Raw genomic sequence first — 25,911 nt, 5'->3', positions numbered from 1 at the left:
CGCCTTTCGGGCGAAACTGCGGCTTTTTTTCCCTTTGGCGATAGTTCACTCGAGGCGCTCTCGTACCGTCGGCGCCGTCGTTGCGGTCCTGCTACTGACGAGGCATGCGTGGAGCATATATATGCGCTCAAGCTTAGAACTGGCCCAATGTTTCACCTTACCAAGCTTTGAAAGCCTCAAGAGACACGCAGTCCGTTCGGCTGCAAGACAGAAAATATCACCGACGATTACGGTACTCCCTAAGCGCCAGACGAAGCATTTCCACCGGTTGCGTCGCTCATTGTTCAGAAAGAAAGCGTGAACACGGGAACGCGTGGCTCGCGCGGAGTGCATTCTCTAGCGGCGGCAGCGCAGGGGTAGTAGCGCATGCGCAGTGGGTCTGAAGCCCACGTCAGCGCATTGCTTCCGCGCACCGTTCTTCCCGCTCGCCGCATGCCTGGTTGCCGCCGGCCCTCCTCTTTCCTCCTCACGATTTTGCCATACCCTCCTCCTCCACTTTCCTCCTCGCTCTCTCTTCGCTCTCGCCGTCTTTCATCCCCCGTTGGGCTCCGCGTTTGCTCGTGTTGACGACGCGGTTTTGAAACGGCCTTGTAACGGAGACCTCACGATGAGACATATACAAGGCTTTCGTCCTTAATAACCTGGACTAACTGGCGCTAGCGGAAGCTAACGGGCGCTAAAGTCCCTTGATAATTTTTAAGTACCGCCACTCTTTGAAGTCAGCCAATGCCGCGCAACCTCCTCTCCTCCTCCTCCTCGCCCCTCGCAAGTCCCCTCCACGGCAGCCGGTCTTTCGCCCGTTTTTTCTGCACGACGATTGGTCTCCCTGCCGTTGCCCTTGGAAATGAGCGTATCTCGTGTTTTGCTTTTTCGTTCGCGCCATTTTCCGCCTTAGCTCGGCTGGTTCGGCGTATAAAGAACGTTGTACGCTGTTTCGTGCGCTGTCTGCTAGCGCTGTGCCGTGCTGCTGCGCATATAACTGCAGCAAGAAGCGTGAAGATGGTTATGCAGTTTCACGATACCGCAAGGAAAGCGCGACGGCTGCACAACATTGGCCGAAAGAACTTTGTTCCGAACAAAGAGCAGTGTTTTCGATCTAAGGCGCCTTTCTTATTGCTCGTATGAAAGCATCCCCTAATGCTACATTTTTAAAGTTATTCCGGCCTGCTCATTAGCGTTTTTGCTGCAGCAATTTGTACGTTCCACAAAAATGGGATTCTCCTCAGTATGCTGAATATTTTGCTGGGACCCCATCACCTCGCACGTCGTCAAGTGTTACTCAATCGGAAATGCAGCACTATAGATTCTGCTTTCCACTGAACAATTATGCCCGAAGATACAGTCTCTCGATCGCACTTTTCGTGATTGTTTATCCGTTGCCTGTTTTACTGAAAATCGAAATATCGGCTTGTAGAGGAGCTATTCTTTCCAGCTTACTTCTATGTGTGTGTCAGACACTTAAATACAGTGAATGCAGGGTCTGAGAAAATTAATGGCAAGTATGCCTGTGGTATTGCAGGTGACGAGCGCTAGCTAGTTCACATTTTAAGGCAAAAGCCTTAGTTAGATCTCTGTTTCAAGCTGAGCGGTGTGAGGTACAGAAAGTCACGTGACCTAAGGAAGGCCAGAAGCGAACCAAAGCATCTTCAGCCGTGTAGAATAAATTACTAATGATTAGCAAAGTTAATTAACGTCTGATTAGTGATTGGATAAGGTGGATTAGGATACATTAAGGTAGATTAGAGTGGATTAAGGTGTAATAAGAAGCGTTAGGGTGGATTAAGGTCGATCGATTAAGGCGGATGAAGGAGGATTCAGGTGAACCCAAGATTAATTTTTACCCCTGTCACTCTGGCACTTTGGAGCGCTGTCGAATCCAATCCTGATCGGGTGCTTCTGCACGGGCACTTTCGCGATCGTAGGCTGTCGTCTGCACCGTAATGCTGAGTGAGCTCAACCAACTCGATCCGGATTGTTGGACCATGCAACAGCTACCATTCTTGATCGCGACCAAAAAATTTTATCCTTATCGGGCTTAATTGCGATCGAAAGTGTCCATGTTGCACCGGTTATAAAGAACGACCTGCAGCTTAAGCGATTCATACCATAGGCACTGCCTTCTTCTCGCAACACAACTCGCGGAGTCAAGATGCCACAAAGTATTGACCCTTTTCGCGGTGATCCTGTGGGTGCTGCCATGTTTGATCACGTGGTGACGCCTCCATTGCTTGCCTCAACTGCCTCCGTTGCCTCCTTGTTTACAATGGAAGTGTATGACGCCGGCGCGGCTTAGAAAACCTCTGTTTTCGGAGAAATCGTAGACGGTGACTAGGTGGACGACACGAAGCTTTGATCAGAGCTTCAGAGAACATGGAAAAGCACTTTCGGAGCTGATTAAGCTATGTTCAAACGGCGCAAGCAGCGGATATGGTGCTTGTTCTAAAAGCGGGGCTAAATATGTATTTCAAGCTATCCAAGTTTAGCGATTATGAATTCAGTCAGGATTAGTGTGTTTTGCTCTTTGTTCTTTATTCGGAAAATATTTTGAAGCAGTGGCTAGTCAGTTTCTGACTCCGTCAAGTTCCTCGGTGTGGCCACTATCTGATTATCTTCTGCCTAATCGCTCGCGGGTGTGCTCAGTTCCGATAGATTTGTTCTTGCTGCGCACAAGGCTTGAAACGTAGCTGTTTTGTACATTGTAATACCTTGTAGCAAATATCTATTACAGCTAGTAACTCGCTTACTCTTGTGGACCGTCACGAAACATTCAGCTTCGACCATTCGTGCGCCATAGGTGTAGTCCGTCATTTATTGTGCGTATACAGTGCGCATATATTCAAGTGTGCGCCCATTCACTTATTCTTGATACGTCGGTGATAGAGTGGGCGTAAGTTTTCCTGCCATTTGGGGCAGATGTGTATAGATAACGTGCGCGAAACTTACTATGACAGGAAGCGGCGCTACTCCCTTTGTCATTGTTTACCGAGTGGTACTCACTCTTACCGAAGTCCTGGGGATGAAGCCTTTTCTTTGAAGGTTAGCGATACAAGGCTGGCGGATGAGCAAATTTCTGTATCCTCGAGGAAAGCCGTACATCACGAAGCGCCGGTAACACGTTCGGACAGTTGCAGCAGTGGTCGGCGAACTTGGCCACACATATTCATTCTATTCCTTAACATCCCAGTCACTATTTTTACAACCAACTATTGCACACGTCTTCCATCCACATGATTCAATCTAGCATGACTGGAGCACAGTGTGTTAACGAAAACTCAGTTGCATTTCCGACAGCTGATCGCACCGAAGCAAGGTAGAAGTGGTAATGGTTTCGTACCCGTGCGCGGTCGCTGAGGAGAGGTATGGCGCGTAATGGCGCGCCACCGTGAGCGCCATCTCGTTTATCTAAAACATACTACTCCGCGAAAAGGATCAATACAGTTCACAATCTATTGACAAATGGACCACCTAATCATACGCCGATGCTAAAGCGCTAAACTCCTTACAACTTGGTACTGTATAAATGTTATCGATCAAGTGCGCGCTGTCAAACCAACACGAGAAAGCAAATGTGCGTCGCACGCGCAAATCAGCCGATGCTCAATGAGTAACTCAAAGTGCGTCGAAGTATATAGCTGCAGCGATATCCTAGTCGTCACGAGCAAACTGTCATGACTGAACTACAAGGCGAAGCAACAACGATGCAGGAAATAACAGCAAGCATTAAGTAAAACGGCGAGCTTTCACATTCCGACTTACTTGATTCTGCGTACGGCGGCTACTCATACCGGCCTGCGTTCCTTTTCATAACATTCACCCCGGAAACTGTAGAACTTGACAGACGGATGCAGGCCCCGGGTGTTTTTGTCACTGTTGGGGCAGTTCACCACGCAACAGTACCGGGCACCATGGCTTTCGGACCGCCGAACCATCGCGGAACAACGGCGACGTGAGGAGCAATCTTTCAAAAAAGAGATTATGATGATGATCATTATTATTTATTGGCAGCCCCATCACCTCTGCTTGGGTTAATCAGGTATGCGATACATGCTTTTCATTCTATCTATGCGGGCATCGCGATCGTCTCACGGTGCCGACCAACGTTACTAGATAAGCTAATCTAGTAACGTTGGTGCTGGCGACCTGACACATAGTGCCGCCGCTCTCCGCCATGGAAAAGAGTGGCGCTAGCATCTGTCGGCAGACTTGAGGTTGGGAGCCCTATCGGTGCGATAACTCAACTCATAGTTGGAAGTAAAGAAAATTTTGCGGCACGGGAGATTCGTGAGACGACGTCCGTTAATAGCGAGGTCATTCTATGATTAGCTATATACCTAAAATAGGGATTCAGGGCACCTCTAAGAGGACTTTAGTTCATGGGCTCCCATCTGGAAAAGGAGAAATCGTTTTTCTCGGCACCCACTGCATCGAATTTGATTAGATTTGTTGCATTCAAAAGGAAAGGTTATAATCTAGTGTCTGTTGCAAGCGAAATTATGACTTACGAGAGGAGAAGGCCTTGTTTGACAGGAGAGCATTTGAGAAAACGGTCAATTCGCGTTCCGCTTGTGAGCTCCACGATTCGCGCATTACTGTAAAATTTAGCAGAGATGTTCACAGCAACGTATGCTATCCGCGGATTAGTGTTTTTTTTTTTCAGCCAAGCCTGAGAGGTGGTTCAGGAGCCCTTTACTCTGTTTAGCCATTACAGACTTGTGTTCAACTATTTTAAGCACATCAGTGTTTCCTGCCTTTGAAGAAATTAATATTTCCTTCGAATCTCATGTTAAAAGGAATCAACGCTTCCATGGCACAGCAAGATGAACTGCTTTCTAGATGCTTTTTTTAATGAAGGGAGCTCATAATAATAACCAATAAATAAATAGTCAATCAAAAGTAGATAAGTATTTGGGCCATAAGGCAAAATCAAGAGAAACAGAATAAATAACGCGGCCGACATCAGAAAGCAAATCAAGCTATTCGTACACGTTTGGACTCTGGCAACCGCATGACAGTTCTAATAATAAACTAAGAAAAATTGTGCAGAACGTAAAGTGCAGAATGTAAAGACAAAAATTAGCTGACATATATCTAACACGCACTTCTCTAGCTCTTCCACTCAACTCTTTATTTCACTTCTTTTTTTTTCTTATTTCCTATTCTTAAATGCTTTCTTATGCTGGCCCTAGTGTGCAAAAAAAAAAACTATATTTGCCCTATACTTATGCGGGTTTTGTGCAAATAGAGCTGGTATTTCACTCACTTTCCGTGCACTTTCATTTTTCGCGAGCCTCTGTTGAAACTGTCGGGGTTTGGTTAACCTCGATCCTTTTTACTGCCGATTTCCTCATCAGACAACGTACTAGTACATTTGTGAGACCTGCATATACGGTACAACACGTATGTGCCGAAGCAACACGTGCATATTATAGTACAAGCAAGGAAAAAAAAAAGGCCCACGCCATAATTTCAAAGGGCGTCCTTCGTACCAAGACTGGAGAAAAAAACGTTGAAATGGTGATTGAAAAAACAAACAAAAAAAAAAAAAAACAAACAAAAACAAGCATAGCAAACCGAAACGAACAAGCGGAAAATAAAACAGAGTAAAACAGGGCGCCTACTTTGTACTTTGATCGCGTGCGATCTCTGCAGGTTTCGACACAATTTGAGCGTCTACACGCCTTTATATAGCACTCCCTCTACTCGAGGGAAGCGCCATAGTCGGTACTTTTGCCTTCCTACTTCCTTCATGTGTGGTTGGTTGTGGCTGCTAGTTGAAGGTTGTCTAGTTGCGTGGTGGGCCTGGCGGTGGCGTTCTTGAGCGCAATATGCGATATTTTACACATGCTATATTATATAGCCGCCGTGTGCCGTTTAGAATTCAATGTTTTGTTTTCTTAGGTATAAACATTTTATACTTTTTGGTTTTTCAACCGAATGCGCGACCAGTTTCTATCGCACCCTGCACTCCCCACTATTTTTTTGTTTGCTTGTTTAGTTCCATAGATAAGTAAAGCGTTAGACCGTCTACTTTTGTTTTTTTCCTCGCCGCTATTGATGGTTGTAGCCTGCCCAGTACATGATACATTTTGCTGAATACTGGAAAAGCACACGGGAGATGATGATGGTGATTATGATTGAATTGCCCTTATAAACGGGGCGGTGGCTTATGCTACCACACTCCAGCGTGTACTGTACAGATTCATATGCAACTTTAATATAATTAGATAAGTTTAATTTGAGCTACAAAGCTCTCTACAATAAATGCATGATTACACAATTCGGAGACTTTATATACCAGTTTTCGACATCACTATTCTAAACGTGTCTTGCTTACGTTTACTGCGCTAATGCTTACCCGCTCATTACAGCCTTTAAACCCCAATCCTTCGTGGAGTCGATCTGACCACATTGTCACATTCTGACATTCCAGCGAGACATGTGCAATTGCCTCCGCATGTGCTAGTTTCTGCATACACGCTACGCACAGATCACCTTTTTGGGTAAACGTTCTCTTACAACTTCGCGTTCTTAGGCAGCCTGCCCTAGTTTCGAAAAGACGTGCACTGCCCCTCGTGTTATCGTAGAAAGTGTACTTCTGGATCTCTTTCTTCTCTGTTTTAGTTTTCCATTGTTATCTTATTTGTCATCTTCTCGAACCACTACTCGCACTCTGCCTATCTAACTTAAAGCTTAAGGCTATTTCTAGCGTCGCTGCCTCTTGGACTGCATATATACTTACTAGCCAGTTTTCCTGCTCTTTTCCGCCACTGGGAATTCACGGTTGGTGAATACGAATGCTCAAAAACACCCTTGCTGCCAATCTGCTGTCCTCCAGATGTGTCAGTTTCTTATAACATATTTTACTTTGTGCTTCCCTAAACTCGAAAGATGCCGCATTCCAGGTCTACTTCTACCGCTTTATTAGTAGTATTTTACGTGGGCTCTTGGCGCCTACAGTTATTTGGTCTTCTTCGAGCCCTGACTAATATTTCTTGACTTAGAGATTGCTCAACGCTTGCGCTTGTGAGCCGTGGTACCATTTGCCCCTTTCCACAGTCCCCTGACTACTTCGTACTTATAATACCTCCATAAATGCTCTGTGCTTCAATGTATAGCTGCATCTTTATTGCCCTTTGCTTTAAGTGCGTCGTCGTGGGTTTTCTCAAGTACACTGTTTCCCCATTTATCCACGCTCCCATATATTTGCATTCATTTACTGTAGGTGATTGGAAATCCTGTATTGAAACATCCTGATCTGCATTGCGATTAAAAAAATGCGAGACCCGATCCCCCCCCCCCCCCCCCCATTAATACTTCTCACTTTTCTGGCCACAAATATAAGCAAACCGTCAGAAAAAAAAAAACAAAAAAAACAGAACGGATGTTGTATGTACTGAAACCACGAAGTGACTACGAGACACGTCGTTTTGGCGGACCGGATCCGGATCAATTTTGACCACCTGGGCTCCAATGCACAGTGCAGGAGGCTTTGCTGCGTCTTCCGTCAGGGCCAAGGTCAAACCTGCGGCCAAGGTCGAATCTGCGGCCTCGTTCGCTGCAGCGTAACGCAATAGACACAGAGCTATCGCGGCGGGTCTTAGCATAACAATGTGACAGACGGGGGTAGTTAGTATTCTATGACCAATTTTTTTTTCTTTTTTTGGCGCGCAGAAACCACGGACACAAAAAAAGAATACAGAATTTTGGAGTAGGGGCCCCAAAGAGCTTTGCGGGTGTTAGCGTTGGTGCATGCAGGGGGAAAGAGTTTTAGAATAGGGCTGTGCGTTTGCGAATAGCGTCTTGCGCTTGCAGCGCCACTACGGTGTCAAAGAAATACCATTATAAATATTAAAATAAACTATACCTTTTAATAATAAGAAGAGCAATGCCGACTTTCGTGTTTTTGTGTTGAATTACAATTTAGAGGTTATTCTATTAGCAGCAAGCGATTTGTTGCGCTTAATTTTGAATAACCAACTTTACGTGCCTTCACCAGCCAAGCCAAGCCATGTTAGGCCTACGAGCATGAAATCGACAATGGAATTCGGAATCAGCGGCGTCTAATGAATCAATCGCGCCGCCGTGAAATAGCGTACCCGACGCATAACCTAATAGCAGTTCGCGTCTCGCGCATGCGCAGTGGCTTCGACGCTATTTCTTTGGGGCCCCTATTCTAAAACTGTCTAATAACACAAGCACACGTGCGCTTGTGCTTTGTCTAATTGTATTTTTTGTGTCAGTGATTTCTGGGCGCCGAAAGACTTAAGTCTTAATAGCACGTACGTTGATTGTCAATTTGGCTGTATCGGTTAGTAAAACAATGTCGTTTGCATACACTAAGTGTGGTAGCCATTCTTTTATATATATATATATATATATATATATATATATATATATATATATATATATAGAAACTTTATTTGGCTGGAAAATATTTTAAGTATAGCGGTGGTCGGAGCCCCTCAGCCCAGGGCCCCACTGGCCTCTGCCGCCTGCCTGACCTGGCTAATTAAGGACTTTTGTCCTGCCAAGTCGGAACGGGCGAGCTGTGCCTCCCACTGCTCCATTGAGATATTATTAGTGGGCCTATGAGGGTGTTTACTACACTCCCAGGTCACATGTATTAGTGTAGGTATGCCACCGCACCAAGGGCATGTGGCCCTATAGCGGGTGGGATACATGGCATTTAGCAGTTTTAGATGGGGGAATACCCCGGTCTGTATTTTGCGCCAATCGGCGGCCTCTTCCCCGCTAAGTTGTGGGTGAGGCGGCGGGTATTTTCTGCGGACTCCGCGCTGATGAGCAAGGATGTCTTTTACATTTAAATTGATGGGATTTTGTGAGGGATAGTGTGAGGGGTTTTGGTTCGAAGAGGACGCCATCGCTCGGTTAGTAGACGCTCGAGCTAAAGCGTTAGCCTGTTCGTTCCCCTGTACCCCCGCATGTCCCGGGCACCAGAGTAGGCGATGGCGGTGGTTGAACGATTTGGGGATTATCACGAGGCTAGCCGCAGTCACGTGCCCCTTAAGAAACATGCAACATGTCTCCCGGAAGTCAGTGATCACGACCGAGTCCCTTTCCGAACGCTCCGCGTGAGCGAGCGCGATCGCCACTGCTAACATTTCGGCCGAGGTGGGGGCCGGAGCCCGCCGTGGTCGACGCGGTAATTTGCTGCTGGCTGATCGCGTTCACGACTGCCAGGGCGTACCTCCTTTGGTAGCGCTGCCCGGTAGCCTCTGCATACGCAGCTGCGTCCGTGTAGTACATATTGTACCTAGCGTTATTGGAGTACATCGATTGAATATGTTGTGCGCGTGCTTTGCGCCTTTCCTTGTTGTACTCGGGATGCATATTCTTGGGAATTGGAGCTACTGTAATTTTGAATCTCACCGAAGGAGGGAGAGGTACGGCATCTTCGGTGAGATAAATCGGGTATGCTGGGATATTAAGTCGTGCCAATATTGCCCTACCAGTTTTTGTGAAGCTGAGGCACTCCCTCTGTCGCATCAGAGTGGCCTGCCTCAGTTCGTCGAAAGTATTGTGTACTCCCAAAGCTAGCATGCGCTCCGTGGAGGTAGATTTAGGCAGTCCCAGAGCCGCCTTGAAAGCTGTTCGAATTATCGTGTTGGCCTGCCTCTCCTCTTCCCTGTTCAGGATTTGGTAGGGCAAGCCATATGTCATTCGACTAATCACTAAGGCCTGTACGAGCCTTAGGGTATCGATTTCTCGCATTCCCGCCTTTCTATACGTCACTCGACGTATCATTTGGGCTATGTTGTGGGTTGCGGATTTGATGGTTTTGAGCGTCTGTGCTGCTCTCCCGTCGCTCTGAAGCCACAAACCCAGGACTCGCATCGTAGGTACCTCTCGGACCATTTGGCCCTCAACCACAATGTTAATCGACCCTCTGGATTTGTAGCCTTTCGCGTGTATCCGGATGACCTCGGATTTTTCGGGCGCGCACTTCAGCCCGCTCGTTCGGGAAAATTTCTCCACCGCTAATACCGCGGTTTGGAGCGTGTATTCTTTATCCCCTAGGGAACCTCTGCTCGACCACAGCGTGATATCGTCAGCGTAAAGCGTGTAACCTAGGTCGGGTATCCGATCGAGATCGCGCGCGAGGCGACACATCGCCATGTTGAAGAGCAGAGGAGATATTATCGCTCCTTGAGGGGTTCCTTTGCTCGGCATTTTAAATATCTGCGATGTGATTTGGCCAATACTGATGCTGGCCTCGCGGTTGGAAAGAAATACCCTTATGTAATTGTAGGTGCGCTCACCACAACCCGAGCGTTCGAGTTCCTCGAGTATTGCGCCGTGAGAGACATTGTCGAAGGCTCCTTTGAGGTCTAGTGCTAGGACTAGTCCCTCGTCACCGTACGGCATATTGGTTAGAATTTCGTCCCTTAGTAGGAGGAACACGTCTTGACACGATAAACCTGTGCGAAATCCTATCATGGAGTCTGGGAACCAGCTCCGCTCTTCCAGGTATCGCTGTAGTCTGCTGTGGATCACCCTCTCATAGAGCTTACCGAGGCAGGACGTGAGCGATACCGGCCGGAGATTATCGATCGAGGGATTCTTTTTCGGTTTGGGGATCATGATTATTTTAGCCAATTTCCATTCTTGGGGCAAATCTCCCTTGGCCCAGTACTCGCTTTTGAAAGTCTTTGTTATTTTCGCTAGGGCCATCGAATCCATGTTTCGAATCATTGAATTTGTGATTGTGTCTGGGCCCGGTGCCGAGTTTTTAACTGCGGCTTGCGCCGCTTCGTACACTTCCGCGTACGTTATTTCTTCGTCTAATTTAGGGTTGCCCTCTCCCGCGTATGGTCTCGCCGTGTAGGGTGATCCCGCCGCGGGTGAGGGTCCTATGTATTTGTTCTGAAGGACGTCGACTAGTTCTTGATCTGTACCCTCGAAATTGTCTGCTATAATTTGGAGCTTCTTGTTATTCTCAGCACGTGTGCTCATTGGGTCTAGCATACTCCGGAGTATTCGCCACGTACTGGTCGTTCCCAGTGTCCCAGATAGGTTTCCGCAGAAGGTCGCCCACTCGTTTTTAGCTTTTAGCTTTATTCTTTTTATGTAAGACTTCATAAACACGTCACCAACGCCGCGCGCGTTCGGTGCGAACGCGGGCAAAGCGCCGCCGCCATCGTCAACAGTTCTGCGCGTTGCTGGTGCTGCTACATGTCAAGTTTATACAGCTGCTCAGAATTTGGAGAATGACAGCACATAAACAAATGTCCCGAAAGAAAACACCGGCAGCTCATGCCTTTTATGTTAAATCTTCTCTGACTAAAATATTAAAAGTGCGAAACAAAAAATGATCGAGCCAATGAGAGTTTTTTTCTACACGCGGACACGACCATCGGAGCCCTTAACAGCTTCGCTGTAATAATTGCAACAACCACCTTCTGCTCAAGCGCCGACAATATTAATTATTTGCGTGCAGGTGCTCCCTCTCTCTATCTGTTCTCCGCTTTGCGCCGACAATACTAATGCAACCCTAAAACGATTACATTTTCAAACTCTTGCGGTTAAAGAAAGAGTCACAAGACGGCGCTGCCATTCAGCGCTACTCCATCTGCGTCCCCTGTATTTTCTCACAAATTCACGAATGCAATCGAATAACAAAACTGCAGCCTAAAATTACACTCAAGAAGAACAACAGCAACACAATGCTGTCACACTTGAAAATTTAAAAACAACAAAATTGATATCGCATGCACCTGACTTCGAAGATGCCGCTGCGATGAAGGGCAACAGAACCTCAGGTGGTATAAATTATTCCGGGGTTCCCACTACGACGTGTCTTATGGCGCGTAAAATCCCAGACTTTTTTCACAGCCGAAATAATAATTTATTTACACGGTTTAAATTATCTACGGGGGCAGTATGTGTTTTATTGCCAAGTTGAAAACTTAATTGATGCTTCAGGTTTTCCGAAATTTTTCTATTTTCATCATCGTTCTTACAAAAATTCAGGCCTAAATTTGGCATGCCCTTAGCAGTCACTAGAATTTTCCGTTCAAGCAGTTTTATTCAAGCAGGTCTAGGGCTTGCCTTACACCCGCCGTGGTTGCTTAGTGTGTTGGGCTGCTAAGCCCGGGTCACGGGATCGAATCCCGGCCACGGCGGTCGCATTTCGATGGGGGCGAAATGCGAAAACACCCGTGTACTTAGATTAGGTACACGCTAAAGAACCCCAGGTGGTACAAATTTCCGGAGTCACCCGTTACTGCGTGCCTCATAATTAGATCGTGGTTTTGGAACGTAAAACTTCGAGATCATAATTTAATTTCTTTTGCTTGCCTGACAATATTATATATGTAATATTACAATCATTTACAATTATTTGCTAAGGTAATCCGTCATCTCTTCTTCGCAGTTCCAAACCCAAGGTTGTACTTTTTTTTTCTGTTTTCTTTTAGTAGAGGCACTTGAGAACGTTTAGACAGTCGGGCAGCACCGGTAGAAAATTCTCGCAGCCTGCGAATTTAGTCGCGATGGTCTAACGTCATGCTCTGATAGAAATACATTAAAAAAGAAACAGATATTTAGCAAAAGCGATTGGTCTCCACAGCTAAACTGCTGCGAAATCTTTCGCGCCCTTGAAAAACGGAACGAAAAAGACCGCGCGCGAAGGCAACGAAACCGAAACTAAAAATAGGACACACACATTTGCTTACTATTTCACAGCTACGAAAATTAAATTAATAGCTACAAGACACATCTTTCTAAATGTTGTTTAAATGTTGATGCATTTGCTTAGTCGTAGTTTAATGGCGTTAATTTTTGTCAAGTATCGACTTCCCCTGACACCCGCGAGGGCGCAGCACGGTCGAACGTCGCGCTCTGCGCGTAATGGTGGCCCCGTCGCTCGTTGTTTGTGTGTATGTTCTGTTTCTTTTGACGCGTTCCCCGTTGCCCCAGCCGCGTGCAATGTGACATTGAAGGAAGCGAACGACGGAGAGAGGCCTCCTCCTGCGAGACGGGGCGCCGAGGAGCGAATGCGACTCGCCCGGTAACCTACATAACGCGCACCCAAGAAGCGGCTGCAGGCTCGGCCCACCGACGAAAAAAAAGAGACGGATGCGTACGGGCCCGTGGCTGTACCGTGGCCCAGCAAGGAAGAAGGACTGCGCGTCACCGCTAGCTTTCGGCCGTTGTCGTCGCTTGTTTCGTGCTGAGGCGGCCGGACGGCGCGTCACGCGTGTGTGAGCGCCCGTCCCGTGTGCGTGTTTGTGTGTGTGCGCGCGCTGCTGCGCAGTTTTCTTTTTTTCGCCTCGACGAGCGGTGTTTACCCCGGTCCGACGTAGAGAGGGAACAATGAATTTCGCGCATCCGCTGCCTCGCTGTAGCTGTGGCGATCCTGGCGACGCTGTTTCCGCGGCTCCATCGGTACTCCGTCAACACGTCGTCGTCGTGGTCGGGCCGCACCTTCGAGTAGCGAGCGGCTCGTGTGATTGTGCGCGCTCTGTGGTGCGTGCGTGATCGCCGACTCACCGTCGTCCCCACAACGTCGTAGACCTCCTCTCCGCGCTGTTACACCACCACCAGCTGTTTTTTTTTCTTCTGCCAGCCAGGAAAAGAGTAGGCGGTGGCGACGGTCTTTCTTTCTTTTGTTGTTGTTGTTGTTGAGGGTCAAGCGGGAGTGAGTGGTCGGTCCAGAGCGGACGCCTGTGTAGCAACAACAAACAACTGTGTGTGTGAAACCGCGCGCGCGCGCGCTTGGCAGTGTTTGCCGATCTCTCGAAGGTCGGCGGCGGTTTACCAGTACCGCCCAGCGCAGCGCATATTCGTCGCGTCGTCGGCGCGTTCCTTCGGAGAGCGAGAGCCGACGCCAGCAGGCCGCTTGTCAAGGCAGCCGAACGCGCTCGCGCACCTTCCCATGTCGCTGTCATCGGCGCCGCCGACGACCGCAGCTACTACGCTATGCATTCTTCGAATTCCTCACCGCCTTCGTCGTCGACGCGTCGGCGCAGCGGCGGAGGCAGTCATCACCCGGGATCCTTCTTCACGATTCCACGATGGATGGGTGGCGGTGGCAGCGGCGGCAGCAAGAAGCAGCTGCAGTACCGAAGCCTGCGATCGCTCGAGGACCCGACGCCGACGTCGACGACGACTTCGGGGCGTCGCAAGCGTCCCAGCCTCTTTGATCAGATGGTGAAGCGCTTCTTCACGCCTCACGTCGGTCACCACCAGCGAGGCGGGACGTCGTCGGAGTCGTCGTGGAACGGGGTCGTCAAGTACCCGGCGCCCTCTCGAAGCGGTTCTCTGAGGGACCTCCGGACTCGGGCCGTAGGCGGGGACCCCGGTGGCGGGGATGACACCTTCTTCGCGGGCAACGGAGGCAAGAAACACCAGCCGGACGGCGCCGCCGGATCGGCCCTGTCTCGGACCGCGGTTCCCGCCGTGGCCGGGATTCGGAACGAAGGCAACACCTGCTTCATGAACGCCGTGCTCCAGTGTCTGAGCAACACGGACGCCTTCGCCGAGTACCTAGTCTCCGGCAGCTACCGCGAGGACCTGGCGCGAGCCAAGGGTCGCGGGGGCTTCGCGACGCCGTCGGCGCGCGTCACCGAACAGTTGGCGCACGTATTGGGCGCCCTGTGGTCTTGCCGTACGGAGGGCGACTTCGCGGCCCGCTTCAAGGCTTGCGTCGAGAAGCACGGCAGCCAGTATCAAGGCAGCGAGCAGCACGACGCCCAGGAGTTCCTCATGTGGCTTTTGGATAAAGTTCACGAGGAGTTGCTCGCCGACGACGCGACGACGTCGGGTGGTGGTGGTGGTGGAAGTTCGTCGTCGACGAACACGGGGTCTCGGTCGAGGCGCGGATCGCTGAAGCGTTCCAAGGTACGCTCAGTTTCTCGATTTGGAGCTTGTCTTTTGCGTCTCCAGGTTTGCGTCTTTCTTGGCCGTGGGACAACCCTGTGATGATGTTGCAGTTTGGGTCTGTTGATGTGTCACTGGTACAGATTACGTAGCACATTACGAAACAAGCACAACAGAAAGAAATAACACCGGCATGGCACAATGTGTGTATCATTTGTTTCTTGCTGTTGATTTTGTCTGTAGCGTGCTACGCAATCTGTACTGTGATGAGGTGTCGCGGTTTTCCTGCCTTGTGGCACTGGTTTTCGTTTAATTTATTTGTACTGTCGTTCATGAACAGGCTGTTACAGGAGTGGTTACACATCTAATAAAAGAACAAGTCGATTGGTGGAGAAAAACACTACTGACAAGAGAATCAATGTACTAAATAAACATAAGATGATACATACATTGAAAGTAAGTGAAGGAGAGAGACAAGCAGTACTTGATTTGACAACAAAATTGAAACATAGCATCTGAAGTTATGAGACAGTTTAGAGCTTCTAAGAATGTGCTGGCCGTTTCTGATCTGATAGCTGATTGTGATAACAAATTCCAATGAACAGTGACCATTTCTGATGAACAATGACAAATTCTAATGAAAAAAAAGCTATTTCAAGCGGCCATTACCCATTTCAAAGGAGCTATGCATACCCAACGGCAAAAGGTTACGTAGTGTGAGATTTGACAAAATGCTGAATTCCTTAACGGTTTGTCACCATAGCAAGTCAAGCCGTGCTGTTTACATGTGCTACTAATATTGAAATACCACGGCTGCGATTTTGTAGTGATGCGTTTTCCTGATGCTAATGCTTATGGGCACTTTTTGCAGTTTGTGAGTGCTCAAGCTACGCTTCGCCCTGGGCAGAGCATCGAACGCGGCCACTCACAAATGCAAAAAGCGCGAAAAGGCATCACTACATAATACCAGCCCAGGTTCCAAGGCTGGGGATGTACTTAGCGTTCTCAAAATCCTGTGGTCTGTAAGCTTTCACGGTCTAGTATACTGTCTATTCTGCTATTACTGCAACAGCATCCCTAATTGCACAATCGAATTAACTTGGTGGTGCTGGCACAACAATCAGGTGCTATATTTCTAGCCGAGTAGTTTCCACACTACAGAGCCAATTAGTAGCAACTACAACAGTCTGTAGTTAACGTGATGCAAATGCTCGATGGCGGTTGAGTGCATTGAGAACTAGTGTTAACTGGCTTCAACTCTTTCCTGTCACACTAGAGTACGCGCCTACTGTGTGATCTGCAAGCTGGCAAAGTTTGGTGTTAGCTGGCTTTGTCTGGCCCAAACTGCCATTAATTTTGGCAACAGTAATCGTCATTGTGCACTTGGTAGATGTTGTTTGGCAGGTCACTCTCTCTTTTTAGGGAAGAGAAGACAAAAAGCTTCTGAGCAGTAAATTCCCGCAGCTCTGAACAGTGCCGTTGTGGCCTAAAAGGATCTCACTAACCCTTTTCTTTCAGACCTCGAGAGAGTGCAATGCTTTCCAATGGATCTACCCCCACAGAAATGTTTGAAACGCATCTGATAACAACAGATACACAGCGTGCATTGTTTACTTATCGTCATTCCTTCCTAACATGTTTCCTCTCAGCTGGTGTGGTGCCCACATCAGCGCTGTGCCTATTGCTCCTTTCTCACTTTTGCGAACAGTTCTTGATGCGTTCAAACCAGTTCTCGGTAGCAGGTATTAGGCCGTTTTCGTGGGTCGATCCTGGAAATAGTTCAGTCTAATATGGGGAGGGGGGGGGGGGAGTGCCGCATGTAGCACTTTTGATCACGATCTAGCCCGATGCGGATTGACTTTCTCGGTCAACGATTGGCTTCTCTACTCAATCTGCTGAAGGGAGCCTATTGCGGTTGAGAATTTCAATCCAGATCTGGCTCAAGCGTGATTGAAAATGGCCGTGTGACACCGGCATAAATATGTGGGCCGATCCCAAACGTATTGCAGTCTAAAGTGTGGGCCGTTCTTGATGATATGTGCCACTGGCTATATGCAACTCTTCAATGAACCTGTTTGATGCCAACTTTGGTCACGAGGTATTACCGCAACAAACACAATGTGCTGCACACTGCATCAGTTTGCTATACGTTTGCTGCAGAGCAGTTTAGTTATTCATAAGAACCATTCTCTACCAAACTGTGAATGCTTTGCATTCCGTAGATGTAAAGAAACAAACTCAACTGGAGTTGAGTTTGTTTTTTCTTCTTTCTGCGGTGCATTTTTGCTAATCCTTCAATGTTGGCATCTAAAAAAGACGGCCAAGAGCAACAAAAGAGTAGTGACAGGGAAAATTGGCTTCTCTGTTTGCTAGAAGATTGGAAAGGCACGTATGTGTCTGCGAGATTTTGTTGTGCAGTAACTCGCAGTTGGGAACAAATAATTACCTGGTGGCTAGCGTCTATGGGCTCCTGCGCTGGCCTATGACGTCATAGGCATATCAGAAGGGCCCTTGAAAGCTACAACTTCGTGCAGCAAAATAATATTCAACTCGCATGTTCTTTGCCCCTTTTAGCACTTTTCTCATTGGTTTGGCCTTCACGCCTAAAATGCGAAAAGTCCGAAAATTTTGAATGACCTCGAAGGAACCGTTTCTTTTTCTTTTTCCTTTTTTACACTTTCCACTACAAGTATTTCTAGTGGGGTGATTCTGTATGCAATACCGGTTGAGTAAATGAACAGATTGTCAGTATATATTATTTGCTTGACTAGAAATACAAGATAAAACTGATCTGTTGCAGACAATGTGGCATCAGAACAAATCCTCTACAAACACAGTGTACACATAAAACAAAAACACAAGAATGTAAACAAATAAAGCACGTAAAACGAACTATGCAGATCAACTGAACTGTTTCGGTTTCCTGTATTAGACCTTTTTCCGCACTAAATGTTGTTTACATTTTATGTTGCTGCTTTTGGGGGCTGAAAATTCAGGCCAATTTTTTTTAGGTGCTCAAAAGAAAAACCAGAACAAGACTGCGTTCCCGTAAATTTTTTTTTTTTTCAGCCATTCTCATCTCTACTTCAAGCTGTCTCCTCACATTTATTGCCATTGTAATGCTCACTGAAATATCTTTTGTACGCTTGGATTGGCCTTGTTTCTGCCAGCTCCTGTTTGCATGAAGCTAGCATTCCTGGGGCCGAGTCAGTTGGAAGCACAAATTAGACGCTCTGTGGGATGGCATTCTTTTTGTTCTTTGTTGAGCCAAATTCTCATTTCAGTAGTTGCAATAGCAGCAGGATACCCGAGGTTGTGCAATGATGTTTCGCAATCTTTCGGTGGGAAGCTGCTGTTGGTTTTGACTGGCGTACCAAACAAGGATCATTAGAGCGTAGAACGGTGCAGTTTATTGCACAATTGTCTCTTTCTTGCCTTCCTTGTCAAAAGAAACAGATGAGTATGCAATTATTTCTACCTGTATTAGCATTCATATCTATTCTTCTTGTTTCTTTTTTTTTTTTTTTCAATTTCCACCCAGACACGCTTCCGTTAATTTCAGTGCCAGTTCAAGAAATCTCATTATGTTCCACGCTCTTTGGCTTTCGAGGAATACTCATGTGACATTTCAGATTTGGATTTTTTGTGGATTTGTTTGTTGGTGCTGTTAAATGATAGTACAAAGCCTTTTTATCTCTAAAGAAGAAAGCTGTCAAGCAACTGAACACTCTAAATAAATTACTACAATGCCCGTTTCAGCAAAGCAAATTTAACTTTGGTAATGACGTGGATACGCTATGACATCACGACTCATTGGTTCGCTCTGTTCCTGAAATCGCTTCAGCTGCCACACACACACGTTAAGTCAGAGGAAAGGCACACAGCACTCTTATTAATTTTTTAATGAACATCATATTCAGCATTACTACTACATAAAGTGAAGAAATTTTAGTCTATGTCTTGATGTTACACTAGCGTCGATGATGCCAGGTCTGCCATTTAGAGACCAACTTGGTATTGTGATAACTATCGTATAAGTGTTTCCCAATCAATCACATGTGCTAAGTGTCATACTTTTGCATGCAAGAAGCATGCGGTAGAGTTTCTCAATTTTAGAAATATTTTTCAATACTTAACAAACCTCTCACTGTAAAGCCTTATCGAATGACTTTAGCAACAGCTTTTGCTCATGTTTGTTTCAACAGCACTCGGAAAAACGTCCTTAATTAGCATTCGCGTCCTCGTTACTACCTGCTGCGGTGGGGCTGCCAAGCATGTCATGGATTCAATTTCCAGTCACGACTGGTGCATTTTGATGGGGCCGGGATGCAAAAACACCCGTGTGCATAGACTAATGGTTCATTCAACCAGTTTTTACCGCGAGTCGACTTGGCCTACAGTGATGCGGAGACCTCTCGAGATTAGAGTCATAGAAAGCATATCCAAGCCGAGTGTTCACCTTCAACCCGAGGAATTTCAATAACCTGGTGACCTGAGTTTTGTCAGTTTTCGATCGCGCTGCGAGCGGCTCTGTGCACTCGGAGCAGGAACGGAACACTCTGAAATGAACCCGCCGAATGTAAAGTATACATCCAGAAAGCTCAAAAGGGACCAGTCGAATTAACCATTTCCTTCTGCTGGGAAAGACCATATGGTCTAGATAAATCCATGCTTCCACTTTTGACATCTCTTGATCATAGCGTCATGTGAAGCTTTGGGAATCGAAACCCAATTATTAGACAGTTTTAGTGCCGCGTAGAGCAGCAAATGTGCAAAGAGATAGCGTTTCGTGCTGCACACTGTGCGTGCGTTGTAGGTAAACGGTGCTGGAACTCTTGTGTACGTACGCTATTTTCGAGATTTAGCGTTCAACGCAAACGCACATTAAGTACGGACGCTAAGAAATAGCGTTGTTGAACATGGCGGCATCCATGGCTCCCACTTCACCGTTAATTCTCGTGATGACTACGCTCTCACTCTCGTTGATTGTCAGAAACTGTTGAAATGAGCTTTCGCTTCCTCTAAACTCACCTGAAATGCAAGTTATGAGCGCATAGCGCGTCCAATATCTGAGATCAATCAGCGATTCCGGCGTCCTTAAGCCTGACGAGACGCGTCCGCATAGCAACAACAGAATGGTTGTTAATGGATTGTCTTTGCTTGGATACGTTTGTCATGAAGCACCAGACGGTGCCGTGTCTTTGAACGTTTTCCTTACGTTTGCGTTCCCGTATGTTACACTAAAAGTCTTGGAGGGACGCACACCATAGCGAAGGCCCGGAAAGGTTCGCACGCTAACGCAAGCATTTTATGCTATACTAAAACTGTCTACTTACGTAGCAATTCTTTTTTCTCTCTGTGCTTGCTCAAGCGAAAATTACACACTCGTTTCTTACTCAGCATAAAACACAGATTGTACCATTCTGCAAGGCTGTACCAATTATAACAAAGCCTTGTGAATGAGTAATGCTTTCAGCGTTTCGCTAGCGTCATCAGCAAAAAAAAAAAGAACAGACAGCTGTGGTCATGTGTCATGATTTTGGAAGGTTTCATCGAAGTTGCTCGCCGTTTTGACAGTCATTCGAAACAGCCACCATCGTGCGGCCAGCGTGGTGGGGAGGAGAAGTTATGCCGCATGGGGCAGCCAAGCTTTAATGCTGGCCTGACAGGTGTTAAAGAGAGTGATTCACGCAGCAAATGTTGGAACAGCTGTTGCGAATGGGTGCATTGTGCTCTGTGCCAGGATCTCGTTGGCATTTAGTAAAAGAGCGTCCTTATATGGACAGCTCAGCATGAGCATAACATTCGGAACATACCGAAATACACTAGCCTGTGTTTTTATTCCGACAGCCTAAAAAATTTGTGCAGACACCATCGACGATGAGTGCCAACGCAAGTGAATAGTCGAACACTTTAAGAAAGCCTTATCGAAGGAATGTTGTGCTTCACAATATATGTTTGTTGCAGTGAGGACATTTAGGTAGCATTTGCAGTTTCATTGTATAATTCTGTACAGAACAGCACCTCTTAGTTAACCAGCACATCTCTAGCGGTAGTATAGGTGGATAGCTTGTGCATCTCAAAGAGCTATGACATTTAGCGTTCAGCAACAAATGCACCCCGCAACGTGAGCACAAGCGCCCTTCATGTCGGCGTTGTTCCAACCTCCAACTGCCGGCCACCGACTACAACAGGCGAGAGAGTCGAAGAAAGCTATTCCTGCGTGCTGCTGTATTGCTCCTACTCGAATATATCTTTTGTATATATTTTTGTTGTTGCTGCTGTTTATTTATACTGTCAACCCAATTAAGGGCCTTTACAGGAGTGGAAAAAAATAGAAGAAAAGATCCAAAATTCTGCTACATCTCGAGCAAAAAAAAAAAAAAAATACGAGGCAGTATAATGGCAATATCTATAAAAAGTGACATGCACTGCACAAAGACAAAATACATTGTTTTATGCGCACCAGAAACAAAAATACATGCTAAGATGCATTCATACCAGAGAAGATGACATTCTCTAAACCGGCACTAAAATCACTGACGGATGCAGATGTGACAACTGAATTTGGTAATTCATTCCATACATATCCGGAAAGGTGCCCGCCGAGATAGCGACTGACCCAGCAGCCACGCCAAACCTGGCAAAGCGGACAAAGAAAGCTTCAGTTTGAAAATGTGGGTCACTGTAGGATACGGCTCAAGGAGCTCTTAGCAACTGTGGTTTGTAGTGTGACTCAGTTATGTCACTTCCTGCAGTAACACCAATGAACAATATTGTGACAGGGATTCGAGAAACGATGGCGTCCGATGATGATCCATCACACAATTTTGTGGTAGGTGATTGAAGGTGTAAACTATAGGCCCAATATGTATTTATTTTATTCAAACATTCTGCAGCCCTAGAGAGCTATTGCAGGAGTGGGCACAAGGTACAAAACAAGGTAAAAGTGCACCTAATAATTGGTGCTGAGCAGACAAGAGTTACAAATGCTGTAAAAGAGGCACAACGGAAGCTTGGGACTATGTAATAAGCAGTCCTGCAAGAAACTTTTATAGAAAAAGAGAACAAATATAGCCTGGTAACGAATTCCGAGTAGCTGTAATTGAACAAATCAGTGTGTGCAAGAAAGGGTGTCACGTTGAGTTTGCGGTAACTACGTGTGGGGGGGGGGGGGGGAGACGGCTTGGCGAACATTAGAAAGTTGTGGAATAGGCGACACGATTTGTTAATGATGCAGTGGAGGAACTATGAAGCATCATCTTCAATATCATGACGCGTCAATAAAGAAGTCAAGCTTAAAAAAAAAAGAGCAGGAGAAGGTGAAAATTCTCTGTCATAAATTGACGTGTACTTGGAGCCACAAGTATTTGTTACACTCGTGAATAATAAATGGCTTGAATCACATGACTTTGTTGAGTATGTATGGTGATAATGTCTAAAATTGCTGGAGTGTTTGAAGTCAGTTGAGTTAGTTTCAATTTACATTTGAGCAGTATTACAGTGCAAGTATCATAGAGCACGCTAGTTTAGCATCGACTGATAGGTAGGCCGTACAGAGCTAGTTGGTATGAGTCTGAAGGAAGGCCAAAAAAAAAAAGGGACACAGTTGGCACAAGCGCTTGTGTCATTTTTCGTCTGTTAGCCTCGCTGAATTTTCAACATCTATTATGAGTTCCGTGCCTTTGTGTTTAAGACCTCCATTGGAGCGCCATGCTTTGTTATGAGGATCTGTTGATTGCAGATAACTTTTGTTGAATGGGCACCTCCACACGCATTGACAATAGCAGTAGCAGGGAAACTTGGGCAAGTGGGTGTACGTTTATACTTCTCAAAAACAGTGCTGACCAAGACAAGGACAAAGAAATTAAGGTAGGCTCACAGACAAGCACCGACTCTCAACTTGAAGTTTATTCATTTGTTTGTTTATTTGATGCTGGAGTTTATCATTTATTTGTTTGCTTATTCAATAACTTATTAAAGATATTCTCATCAAAGTTTGTCACATTTTATTACCTTTGCTAGCTAGTTTATCATTGTCAAGTTTGTTTGTTTATCTTTGTCAAGTGTATACATGTTTGGTTTTTCACGAATAAACTTAGATGAGAGTCAGCGCTCGTGTGTGAAGCTATACCTTATTTTCATTCTCCTCATCTTTGTTAGCGCCATTTTTGTCAAGTCTGACACATCAACAACCTTCTGTCACAAGGCACGTGCCCACAATTGGTGACCCCATTCATACCTTGTCTTTTGTTTGCTGCGGGCCAGGGGGTGTCGGTGGAGAGAGATAGGCATTTAGAGATATTGCTGTCAACAGGTTGGAATCTACATTGTGGTGAGATAGTGGCTGCGTCGCACTCGAGCGGGAAACGACCGCGCAGGCTTCTTATCTCGGTGGCGGTGTCTGTGCCATTGAGGTTCGCGTGTGGTGATGCTGTCGTATTTACTGCCAACATCAAAGTCCTAAACGCAGTTTGCTTTGTGTTATTTCATCTTCCTTTTCATGTGTGCAGAGGGCATTTAGCCTAAAGTCTCAAGGGCTGGTACTATGGTAGACCTAAATGAGCAGCTTGGAAAAGGCCTTATAGCTGATCATCAACTCGTAAATTAATTTGTTCTGTGTCATACGCAGGCTATCTTTGTTCATTGGCTGGCTATTCATTGCATTATTACTAGGCATGCTACTGGATTTTCTTTTTCCACAGAAATTGGATCATATTGTTGCTGCAATCTTAAGCTTTATCCCATTTAGCTAACATTACATACAAACTTTTATAATGTATGTAGTAAGACTGTAGCCTGAATCGACCACTTTCAGTGGACACTGATTGGTTAATCCTGCAACAAAAACGCTCGTAGCTACACTGAACCGTCTCACTGGATGCAACATCACGTCATAGTGAGGGTACCCCTGAAATTGATGGCTTGAAGATATGGTTTTTCTTGTATCCAGTTATGTATTCAACATTATTAATGAATGGATAGATTTTATTACTTCCCCTTTAAAATGGCATGATGCCTGGTGCTACCAAACAAATTATTTTTAACCTCATTGCTGCTTTTATTCTCAGCTCTTAACGTACGGGTTTCGTATTAAAAAGCTATCGAACCTTAAAGGAAATTTATTTGTCCGAGAAAGTACTAATAGCTTTTCATTCTATTTGCTCCCCCAATTTAACACCACCAATATTCCAGCTTCTTTTTTTTTCTTTAGCTGGCTTTTACTCTTCTTCATCTCAGATTCATCCACCTTGCACACATTCGTGCAATGCCCTTTGATGATATTTGTGATGGCATCAGACAAAGATGTTTAAGAGTGACAAAGGAGCATTGACATGGTAGCCAGAATGCGTGAACAGCTGTCATGTCGTCTGTTCCTGGAAAATATTGAAAGTTGTGCATGTGTGTGCCCAGTGGCTAGTGTCTATGCGCTGTTGCATCCCATGTAACGTCATCGCCGATGTCATGTGGGGTGGAAAATAAAGTGGGACACTCAAAAGCTGCAGGAGAGAGCAAGCGATCTATGTCAGAAGGTTGTAGGTTGCCTGCTGCATGCAATGAAATAACATTTGGCTCGCACATTTGCAGCAGCGTTGTATACAGATGTGTTTTCTTACCATGTTCAAGAAGTGTTGTCCTTTTAACATGTTCACTGCAGCATGGGTCACGGGTCCTGCCAGTTATTCCCACTGTGCAGCCGTACTGGGCTTTCCTGCAGTGCTTAAATGACATCTTTGCCATATAAATCAGTGGAAAGGAAAACTTGTCGCTTTCAGTCTGACGGATCGTGGTACGATGTCTCTGCACCTTGAGGAAGATTCAAAGGAGCACAACTCCCGGGTGACTAACCAGTGGGTTACGACGCACCAGAGCAATGTGACAGGCGACCCACAGGAATCAAAAGTTCAAACAGTGCCACTGCAGCGAACGTGTTAAATTACTTTTGCTCTTCGTGGTGTGAGTTGTGCTTAGGTTGTCGTACTGCTGTTTCAGAGTCGATCGTCCTCGGTGAAAGGTGCCAGCGCGGCAACACCATGGCAGGGGAGCCCCGTTGCATCGCTGTTTGCCGGTCAGCTTCGTCTTCGGCTGACGTGCCCGCGCTGTGGCCAGCAGAGCAACACGTTCGACCCGTTCGTCTGTCTCTCACTGCCCATACCGGCGGCGAGCCAGTGGCTCTGTCATGTCCACTTTGTCCCGCGCAACTCCCCGCCCGTGAGAGCCAATGTTTTTGTTACCTCCTGCATGCCGCCACTGTTTAGCGCTAACTAGGGCGACAGTGTCCTGTTCTCGGTGTGCAAACCTTTTTCCTTCCTTCAAACAGCATTGCACCCGCTGTGGCTGTGTTGCGTAAAGTTGAGGTGTCCATTCCAGGTGGCCGCGGCCACATTTTGAGAGGAGCAAAATGTAAAAATGCACGTGTCACTTAGGCTTAGTGCGTTTTAAAAAACTCCGAATGGTCAGAATTAATCCCAGGCCTTCCACTACAGCGCCCCTTGTAACCCATTGTGCAGTTTCAAACATTAAAGCTCACAATTTAATTTTATCAAGAGGAGGAACAGTGATACCTGATGGGATGGTGCAAGAAGTAGTGCACGTGACCCAGTGTTGTATCTGCATGCTTCTTGAATCATCCTGTCAGGTTACACTGTGCTTCCTGTAATTAAGAAAAACTACACTGTCGGTCAATCAAAGCCATAGTTATTAGCTTAAAGGTGGGGCAGATCATGTTCATTTGTTTGTTTGTCATGCTTAGGTTTTGTGTATGGCACGACTTCACTTAACAAAAAAGATATCCAAGCAGGTATACCAGGGGTCAAACCAACAATCACTGGGGTTCTGGCCAAGTGCTTTAACCACTACACCACGTCTGCTTTTGTACGACCTGAGCACATAATACTTGTATTGTTAAATTGTTTCCCCGCAGCAGTAGATGTCCCCGTTCAGCAATGTTAATGCTGTCATGAAATTTCTTTTGTGTATGCTTGTGTGAAGCGAAGAGTGTGTATATAGGATACTGCCAGGAATCCTGTCTAGCTAAAATGAAAAATTACATCATATGTGATGTAGGCT

At 46.3% G+C, this 25,911-nt stretch overlaps 1 protein-coding gene across 3 annotated transcripts in view; it reads left to right on the top strand.

Annotated features, from left to right (window-relative positions):
* LOC119453383 (ubiquitin carboxyl-terminal hydrolase 43) overlaps positions 1-25,911 on the top strand; it is a 261,041-nt gene that overhangs the window by 210,266 nt on the left and 24,864 nt on the right. The window contains exons 2-3 of one of the 3 annotated variants that reach the window (XM_049667829.1): positions 14,802-14,862; positions 24,835-25,053. In XM_049667829.1, coding sequence (XP_049523786.1) covers positions 14,802-14,862; positions 24,835-25,053 — 280 coding nt within the window. Of the gene's footprint in view, positions 1-13,653; positions 14,863-24,834; positions 25,054-25,911 lie in introns of those variants that run through there. The other 2 variants (XM_037715425.2, XM_049667828.1) reach the window with 2 other exon arrangements.

The sequence above is a fragment of the Dermacentor silvarum genome, chromosome 5 (genome assembly GCF_013339745.2).
Source record: "Dermacentor silvarum isolate Dsil-2018 chromosome 5, BIME_Dsil_1.4, whole genome shotgun sequence".
Lineage (NCBI taxonomy): Eukaryota > Metazoa > Arthropoda > Arachnida > Ixodida > Ixodidae > Dermacentor > Dermacentor silvarum.
This window is presented reverse-complemented; position numbering and strand designations above follow the sequence as displayed.